This window comes from Trachymyrmex cornetzi, unplaced genomic scaffold (genome assembly GCF_001594075.2).
Source record: "Trachymyrmex cornetzi isolate Tcor2-1 unplaced genomic scaffold, Tcor1.1 scaffold90, whole genome shotgun sequence".
Taxonomy (NCBI): Eukaryota; Metazoa; Arthropoda; class Insecta; order Hymenoptera; family Formicidae; genus Trachymyrmex; species Trachymyrmex cornetzi.
In genome coordinates, this window is record NW_017300245.1 from 560241 (window position 1) to 570459 (window position 10219).

Sequence of the window (10219 nt, forward strand, 5' to 3'; positions counted from 1 at the left end):
GAAAAATAAGTGATAGATTAAAAAACAATGATATAGAATGATATACTATTCATATAAAATCATGAATAATTGTTTTTTAGCGTGATAAAATTGTGTATAGAAAAAAAAAGAAAATATTTTTTTGTTGATCAATATCAATCTTCTCTTAACCAATATAAATTGAAAAATTTTCATTTTTCGATAGATAAAAATTATATACAAAAATATTTACAGATATATTGTATTTTCACCACTAATGCAGTCAATTTCATGGGAAAAAAAAATTAAATAATGGTATATATTGTAATATAATTTAGTTAAAAATTAAACTTCTTATGACAAATCTTTGATCAAAGAACTTAAGCAACTAAACATTTAAGTTCAATTACTTGCAATATATAACTATAATTACTTAGGCAAATATTTTATATTTATAACAATATTTTTGCAAATGAAACTTTTACATAATTTCAACAAAAAAACCAAAATTCTAACCGATTAAAACTAAATAGACAAAATTGTGAATAGCATATAATGTAGCACGTGTTACAATTCATCTAAATTTAATGTATTTATAATACGTCATTTTTGTGCTGTGATAAAAAACTTTTAATTATTTAGAAAAATTGTAAATCATAAAATCATTTTTATCATAATAAACTTCAAACATGACTATCGAAAATTAAGTAATAGGCAAATTACGCATCTGTTGATTTTATCCCGAATATATTCGGATTTCATTATGTACAAGTTGAATTTCCTGCTCGAGAACATCAACTTGGACAAAGGCACGATTGACCATAGGTAATGCTTGTGTGTGCAAAATATTACTATATAAAAATTAAAATTCTCCCCACATTTCAAGAACTAAAGTAACAATAAATATAAGCAAAGCGAATACTATTTTTTGTATACAATGTACAATCGAAGTCCTGTCACTCTCCCTTCTAACAGAAACATTCAAAATCACTATTTTCGTCTTGAAATTGAGAAATTATTCGGGCATTCCAGTCCCAGCTTTTTCAGTTCTCGCTAAGTTTATTTAAGTTGTATTAAATTCTTAATTCACGCCTTTGGTGTACTCAGCTCTCAATTGGCCGAGTGTTACTTTTATATCGTGAAAACTCGGTCTCTTTTCTGGCTGTAAATCCCATGCCTGTTAAATAGCATCTAAGTAAAAAATGTGATACAATATGATACAAAATATAACGTAATAGTAAAAATTTAATATACCTGTCTCATAATATCGTAAACTTCCACAGGACATCCATCTGGTGGTTCCATCTTATATCCTTTTTCTACGCACTTTACAACGTCGGCTAGAGGCTGCAATTAATAGTAACGTGAAGAAAAATATATCATATCTCTTGTATTTTAGAGAAACAATATCACTTACAATTCGCGGATACGGCACACGACCAAAGGAATAGATTTCCCAGAGAAGAATTCCGAAACTCCACATATCAGACTTGTTTGAAAACTTCTGGAAAGAGTAATGTGATACATAAATATACATATATATATTTTATTCGCCTGTAAAGTTATAATATACTTACGTTTTGTTTTAGAGCCTCTGGTGCAGTCCATTTGATCGGCAGTTTTCCACCGTCAAGAGAAAAGTTTTCATCCCGCGCCAGGCCGAAATCGGACACCTTGGCAGAATTATCCTCTGCTACGAGAACATTTCTCGCCGCTAAATCTCGATGCACAACATGTCTGGATTCCAGATACGCCATACCGGCACACGTATCACTACAATATATTAAATAATGCAATTAATATACAAGTATTTTATAGTTGGCAAACGAATTTTGTTTCTGCTTACGTACTATGCAAAGTTAATCTGGTCCTTTTTTGAAACATGTAATCTTCCTCTCGACCGCAAATAATCCACCAGGGATCCTTTGCTCATATATTCCGTAACCAGGTACATGTGTTGATTATTAAAAACAAGACCGAGTAATTTAACCAGATTGTCATGAATCAAAGAGGTCATTAGGCTCGCCTCGGCTAGAAACCTCTGTGCCGCTTCACTGTTATCTTTTAGCATTTTCACCGCGACCCTTTCCCCTCGATAGACGCCTAGCAATACATCCCCAAATTCTCCCTTTCCAATACACTCTCTTAATTCTAATTCGTGAGTCTGAATCACCCAACCGGCCTCTACAAATGCCTTTGGATCCACACAGAAATCTTGCTTGCCCTGTTTCGGCAAAGATTTCATTAGCTGCGTACACAAACCATCCGCGTCCTGCTCGTAATGCTCGACCAAGAGCGCCAGATTTTCGAAAAATTCCTCGTCATCGATCGTTAATTGATTGTTTTTATATTTCACCCTATAGTGCTGTACACGTCCCTGGTAGCACACACAGAGTGTGTAATCCCCAGGGAAATTCGTCGACTCTCGAACTAGAAACAAGCCATCCTCTCGTGGTCGCAACAACCTTTCTGCCGTTTCCCTCGATATCTTCCCATGAAACCATCTGCATAGAAAAAACAATTTTGAACAGATGAAATATGTACGTAGTTTTTTAACTACGCTTTTGCATCGATTTATTTGTCGCGTATCTCAATATGTATTTCTCGTTTTAAATAATTGTTATATTTGCAGATATTAAACTAAGCCAATAATGATACATACGGCATAGCGTTCAGTTTCACTTCGTGTCGTGGATTAGCTGGCAATGCGGTAGTGTTGGCGCCCGGATTAATGGCATTCGAGGTGAGAATTACCGGTGAAGATGTGGTGTTCATGTGTGTCGTGATATTCGACGTGGTGACACTCGAATGCGTGGTCATCGTCGGCGACACTGGGTGGGACGGAATGCTACTTGCAGTCAGGTTGGAAGGAACACTGTGTTGTTGTTGTTGTTGTTGTTGTTGTTGTTGTTGTTGTTGCTGTTGTTGTTGTTGTTGTTGTTGTTGTTGCTGCTGCTGCTGCTGCTGCTGCTGCTGCTGCTGCTGCTGCGTGTTGTTTTGTATGAGGGGATGGGATGTTACGTTTGAAGGGATAGTGTGATGATTTTGATTGCCGTCGAGCTTCGCTTGCCTCGCTGGCGCTGACACATTCGGGTATCCGCCACCCGCATTGTGGTACGTTGGCATGGCAGCTACCACACAGTAGGCTCTATCAACCTACGAAGATGAATGAAGAGCATTCATGAACTTCAGGCATCATTTATCAGCTTGCCTCATTAAATAAGATGCTTTAGTGATGTTCTATCCGTAAGTACATTCATAACTCGTGTAAAAGTAATACAAGCGATATAATAAGAATGCGAAGATGATAGTTTATAACAAAGTATGTAGATTCTAGCTTCGTTCAAAAATTATAAAAATTATAAAAATTTTAAATATTTTAAAATATTTTGAAACGCGCGTACAGTAATCTCTATATACGATCGATTTTATGTTTTACACCTTCTTATGGACTGTATATTTTAGGATTAATAGACAATCATTCTCCTATTTTCTCCTGTATCGAACAACAAATTAGATTGTTAAACAGTCAGTAGTCACGTGTGTGACTAATCAATAGATCTTCTCAACTCTTACCCGAGGATCGTCAACTCGAGAAACTACGAGTGAAGTACTCTTGGCAAGAAAAGCCGGTTCTACATGGAGAATTCTACCGACGGAACAGAGAGTCCCATAAAAACATGAGCGAGGTGCAAAGCGATCGATCGACAATGTTTACAGCGAAGACAACTCAATTATTCCGGGCGCGACGTAATGCATGGAAGTGATAATTAATAAAACTCATTAGGCGAATTGAGTCCAATGCATATCCAACTAGTATATACATATCCGGTAAACCGCGTGTTGGGTTTTAATATACAGTAGTTAATCTAAGTGCCTATTGTTTCAAGGCGCATACACTATCGCGATGCTCATCCGCCGTATTACGATGCGCTGCACGACCGTACATGGAACGTATGTGATAGGTGAGTCACACACCAGCCCGTGTATTTTTTCGCGACGATTGTAACACGAATAAGCGTGGTAGAATAGGTCTATAATTATTCCGAACCTGACTAAGCGACATACAATTTCCACGCAAAATAAATACATTTCTGATAGAAAAATCTCTGCTTCAAGAAATCATAAATCATTCACTTTAGCATTCCTGAAGTATTCAAATACGTTTTATTATATTTCAGTAACAGAAGCATCGGATAAAATCAATCTGTCGAAACGATGCGAAAGACGTGCGGAAATATTTCTGCCGATTGAGATAAATGAAACGTACGTAGAAAGCGCTTCGTAACACTGCAGGAAAATAGCTTTTAAGGGAAATGCTCGTCAGCTTTCCGGCAACGATTTCCCAACGCTATCCATATTATGATCAAATGCGGTAACAAGAGAAACAAATCCATCGCACCAACAAATATTGAATAATTCAAATACTGAATCTATCCTTGGTCGGGCGTCTGCGAGATAGAAAAGAGAGAGAAACGAGCGAATTATGTCACGCAAAAAGATATAGTTGCAACGAAACACAATACGTAAATCGCTTTGTTACGTAAGCTCAAATAGTCGCGTTTCTGTCATGTGCTTTTCCGCCGGTATTTCGAAAGACAGATAAGTGAATAACATTGTCAAGAACACACGACACATAGAAGAGAAAATGTTAGATCGAGATCGTTTATTATCAAAAATATATATGTATATAATAATACCGAGTTTGCGATATAATTCGTGTCTATGTCGCACTTTACAACAAGCACGTATAAAAACTACGATAAGCTAAGGTATAAAAGTTAAAGGGTTTTATGGGTCAAATATATAAAATAGAACTACCTTTTTCCTCCTCTCTACGTTAAAATAAAGTTTCGTGCAGCCAAAAAGAAAAAAAGGCAGTATCGCGCCTGACAGGCGCGAAACGCCTTGAATATCAATATCAAATCTGGATGCGAGGTGCGTACATGTAATACACGTTCCATCGCGCTTGTCAGGTAACCCAACTGCACGGCCGCATAGATTTCAGGCTAATGAAATTTATTATCGGCTGCACGCGACGTTAATTTTTACCGATGTGTAACATGTAAAAAGAGCACTATGCAAAACTGTTCTATCGCGTGCAACGAGATACTTAAGAGAGTTATGTACTATATATTTACAATCGTTTATGACTCAAACTATTTATACCTCCAATATCTATGATTCAGAGGAAATGCGTGTCTCCTGAAACTCACGCAAAAATTTAATAAATAAAATATATCATCAATAAAGAATTATCGCGAAATAAAAAATATTCTCGACTAATAGAGAAAAACTGTTTTATTATAAATAAAAATTGTGCTTTTATACTCATATTTTACGCAGTAAATTATTAATACGATATTTATGTACAAAAGCTTGCATAGATACTTGAATTATGCCATGTAAATATACTATATAGATTGTTTATTATTTTTAGAAAATGTTTTATATCTTTATTTTAGACTGACGATATATTGCTTTGTGCCTCGCGCATAGCAAAGTAGCTGAAGTTCTATCTTTTCACATTTATTAGAGAAACGCAAATCAAGACAAATATTCCGGAAGGTAAATATTCTCGCACGCTCGGCTAGCCGCGAAGAAAACGAAGGAAAAGAAACTTGAAGAAGCCTCGTTACTTAATGACGATACTCAATGTACATACATATAAAATATCTCGGAATGCTCAATAAAATCTCTCGGAAAATAACAGCGTGATGCAGAGCTTATGTTCATTTCAATAGATCTCACAGTCACGATAATTATGTGGTTCATGTACAGATTTCAAGACCGACTCGGCAGTTTCTGTTTACATCAATGTTTTTCGAGAACTGTAGCTCGTGATTCACTATCGGAGTGCCTTTATGCGAGCCACAAACCACAGTCTACGTCGCGCACTTTTCATCAGGAGCAACGTTCATTTGCACGTAGAAAGCCTCATCTATCGACAAAAAAAGATGTTTCTATGATGATTGTGGTCCGTGTGAATACGACCGTGAGCTTTCAAGGATGAAACAATAACTTGAATAACAGTGAGTCTCGTAACTTCCAATACATAGGACGAAAAAGATCTTCCCGTGTGAATAGCACTACAAAAAAATATACGTACTATAATATTCATATTTAGAAAATTTTTATGATAAAAAATATTTTCCCAGAGAGAGAGAGAGGATTTACTATACTTCCCTTGATATTTAGAACATATAGTAATTAAAACTTGTATAAAAATCTAAAACGTATATTGATAGACGATCTTTTCTTGTTAATCAATTTGCGAGAACTTACTTGAAGAACCTACTTGAAGATCTCAAATGAATACAATCCTTATAATCGGAACAAACTTTTCTGTTTGTCAAGTAGGTATATTACATACTGAACTGTGTAAGAATGCATGACTAAGAATCTAGAAGATCGTTTATGAGACAAGATCCACGATTGGTAATTTCGCAAAAGGCGTGTTATACGAGGCTCGTGCCCGCTCGCATGCATGCCTGGCCGGCACGCACCGCAGTCCTATTAATATCTCGCGAGAGAGCGTATAAAAGGGCGTAAATGCAAAAGATGTAAGGGGGAGGGACAGGGAACCGGCGACACAGAGGCAAACGGGTGCGTGCAACAGATTCGCGCCCGGAGAACGCGTTCGTTGTTGCGTGCTCTTTAACAGTACACGTTACTGTACCGTGACCCACCACCGTTTTCCATCTGACGTTGTCCCGCACATGACTCTCCGGGGGACAACCTCTCTTCCTCTCGCGCGGAACGCTTTCTTCCCGGCTCGCGAGAACTTCCGAACACGCGAAGCGCGGCGGAAACTTTTGTGTCGAAACACGAACCGCAAGGGACACCTTGCGTGTCTGACCGCGTTGACAGCCCGGATAGCTCACTGATGTGCAAACGAGACTGTGGAGATCCGTTTTTTACTTCATTAATTTCTTTTCTACAATTACAATACGACAAATATATCATTGAGCACGAATTCCTAAAGTATTGTAATTTTAACTAAATTTATTTGTCCTTCTAGCCACAAAACATATTTTATTGTCTCCTATTTTTGAATTAATTACTACTCAAAGTTAACTATCTCATTATGTAATAATAAAATAAACGTTACGTTATTAACAGATCTAAAAATAGATAATATATAAAATTAAATAAATGAGATTGTCATGTGTTTTTTTTTAAGATTTACGTATCTTCTAAAAAGAATAACATCCCGATCATAAATCGCTTCTACCTCTCGCTCTTATCTATTATTTCTCCTTCAATTTACCTTTATATTTTTCAAATCCTACTTTCACACACACACACACACACACACACACACACACACACACACACACACATGTTTCATTTATATCCCGTCCCTTAGGAACGTCGACGCAAACGGAGACGAGCTGTCCAGAACGACGTCGAGTGTCGACGTAGATCATATCGTGGAATGCGTGAAATGCGAATAGCGCTACTACTGAATAGCGGGATCAAACACCCGGTACTTGACTCTCGTATAAAGGAAGAATTGAAGTCAATACAAAAAGCAGCATTTGTTTCTCAAATCTCTCGCTAGCGCGCTAACGTTTCGCATTGATATAAAGTGCAGGTACTAAATAGAACGGCGTTGCTAATACCGAAATGTAATACAAAATTTCTGCTGTTCGCCGTTTGTAATTACGGGTTAATTTCCTTGCATTGTCTCTCACTCAAAGACGATCAATTCACGAATTAAATAAAAGGATTAATTTAAGATGAAATATCTTAGAAGCGTACCTATGCTTTGCATCGAGTATCCATCTTCCGAAAATATTGCCCCTCTGAAACAAAAACAAAAAGCATCGTCAGCTACAAACTTACGATAATTCTTTATCTTAATGTCTAAATTTATTCTAAATATTTTAAGCATTGTGCTACCTTCGAAGAAATCCAAAAATAATAAATAACTATAGATCACACACATTAAAGCTTGTGTAATTGTAAAAACTAGAATGGCAAATAGTAAATAAATAGTAGATTCAACATTATGAATATTTTCAAAAGAGCGTATACATACATATATTGCCAGATTATTAATAATACATGAGTCGCATACCCAGAAGATAAAAATACGACTCGGTCGTCTTCATAAAATCGTTCTTTCACGTAACGACCAAGTTGTTTTTCAAAAATGTTTTTGAAAAACATTTCCGTGATATCCTTCTCAGACCGAATTTAGTTAGATAAAAAGCACAGGAAGCAAATCGTTCGTGTTTCGATCGTGATTTGGCGGAATAGGAACGTGGAAAAAATGCACGACTGGGAAGGAAGAGCCTTTCCATTTGTGGCGAGCAATTAAGCGCCGCGCGCTCGTGCAACTGTGTTATTCATCGCCCGTTAACCATATAATTAGCCAATTGCTAATTGCCCGAGTTCACATGAGTCTGAGCGACCGGGGCCAGTTTGCCTGGCCCAGGCGCATTAATCACTCGGTCATCCCATATGATCCTCCTCTCGACACGAATTGAACCAGGTCAATGTAATGTCAGAGTAGAAATATGGAGCGTTTTGGCCCAAATATAACGTGAAATTATGAGGAAACCTTCTCGGGATTCGATATAAGCACGAATTTGCAGGATTAACTTCCATTTCTTTATTTTTATAAGCTCTCTCTCTGTAAACACATGATGTAATTTAAATTAAATTAAATATAAATAAATGCACGCTGATCCTCTTTAATTCTGACTCTAGAAAATATTCAGAAGAATAATTCAAATTTAACTAATGTATTAACATAAATTGGAAAACATTGATATGAAATAATTCAAAAATTATACTTCAGTGTTCCATTTACAACTTTCTTATGATAATTACATAAACTTATTCTGAATGCAATAAAAATAACTAAGTGAATTATGTAAATTTCGTATTTTATAATAATTAAAGAATACTTGCTTCTATTCTTAGAGAACATTTTAACATAGACTATAATATAAATATGAAAAGTTGATCTGATTTGTTATAAAAACTTGAAAAAACTTATTTATATAAATAATGAGAAAATTTTGAGTCGTAAAGCAGAGTTTGAATTATATTTAGCTCAATACGTTGAAATCTCCACAACTCTCTACAGCTAAATTATAAAATTTCTTATCAATTTCTGCTGTTAACATATGCAATAATTTATATGCTTCCAATCTAAACATCATTTTGGTCAAAATTAATAAATAAGAAAATATTTTAGAAAATACAATTAAGAATCAAATTGAATGGCGGTAAAAGAGAAATCCGCAAAACAAGAGAACGTATTAACATAACATTTTTTCGACATTTTCTTCACGGCAGATCAGAACTCAACGTGTATGATTAGCAAAGCAACCGTTCTAATTGAGAAAACAGACGTGGGCTTTAAATCAGTCGGCGGTATGTCGCGTCGGTCCAGTTCTGTCATTTAAATACCGCCCACTGAAAGCGACGGAGAAAAAAATCACGTCCGGAGTACGTATAACCAAACTCTCGCTGTCGTGCGTGCATGCGTGCGTGTGCGGGTATGTGTGTGTGCGCGCGCGCGCGCGCGCGCGGATCTCGGGGCCCCAGGACGTGTGGAAATCGTGAATCACAGATCACCGGTGCGGATCGACGACGCGCGTTCCAGTGTCGCGCGTCGACGGCCCTCACGCCGCGAGAACGTACCAATACGCAAATGCGATTAATACGCACCTAAATCCGTTTGCGGCGAAACGAGCAGTGCGGGCGGAACGCAGCCGCACTCACTTGCGGCCGCGCAAACGAGCACTTTCCACGCTGGCGAGGCAGATGAACGTGTGACACGTTGCGAAAGCAGTACACGTTTGCACGCGCAAATATTCATGCGCGAAGACTGCGCGGCGCGATCGCAGACGCAAACACCTTGCGAGAAACGTCACTCACTCACTCACTCACTCGAGTCAGGCGGCCATTTTGCTACGCATGACCTATGCGAAAGAAATATCTTGACGTGTTGACTCGAGCACGAAACCTGAAACGCTTGAAGTTACTCGCGCTAGTAACAACAGTAATACCAACCAGGTTTTAGGAACTTGTACTAGAGGAATATCCTTTTTTAAAGCTACGTTCCAAAACTTTCTCTCCAAGAAAGATTTTACTTTGTATGCTATACGTTACGTGTACAATTAAGTAAAATTTTTTTATTTTGAATAAAATTTTCTTCGGAGAGGAACACAGCCTAATGCTGGATTCACCCTGCATCCGATTTTCGTCGTACGACGCTCTGCAACCAATCAGAAAACAGGAT

The 10219-nt window shown here is 37.2% G+C and overlaps 1 protein-coding gene across 3 annotated transcripts; it reads right to left on the reverse strand.

The window, feature by feature from the left end:
• Positions 1–575: 575 nt before the first annotated feature.
• Positions 576–9893, reverse strand: LOC108769456 (tyrosine-protein kinase CSK). Of its 3 annotated transcripts, XM_018520473.1 has the most exons (9): positions 9646–9893; positions 7723–7766; positions 2941–3114; positions 2621–2868; positions 1809–2462; positions 1536–1731; positions 1376–1462; positions 1213–1305; positions 576–1135 (listed from the first exon to the last, which is right to left on the reverse strand). In XM_018520473.1, exons 3-9 carry the CDS (start codon positions 3082–3084, stop codon positions 1040–1042), a joined length of 1518 nt encoding a protein of 505 aa, XP_018375975.1. In that variant the 5' UTR covers positions 3085–3114; positions 7723–7766; positions 9646–9893; the 3' UTR covers positions 576–1039. The 3 variants fall into 3 exon arrangements, with proteins under 3 accessions (XP_018375975.1, XP_018375974.1, XP_018375973.1); XM_018520472.1 differs by having other exon boundaries at positions 1376–1459; positions 2621–3114; XM_018520471.1 differs by having other exon boundaries at positions 2621–3114.
• Positions 9894–10219: the final 326 nt, after the last annotated feature.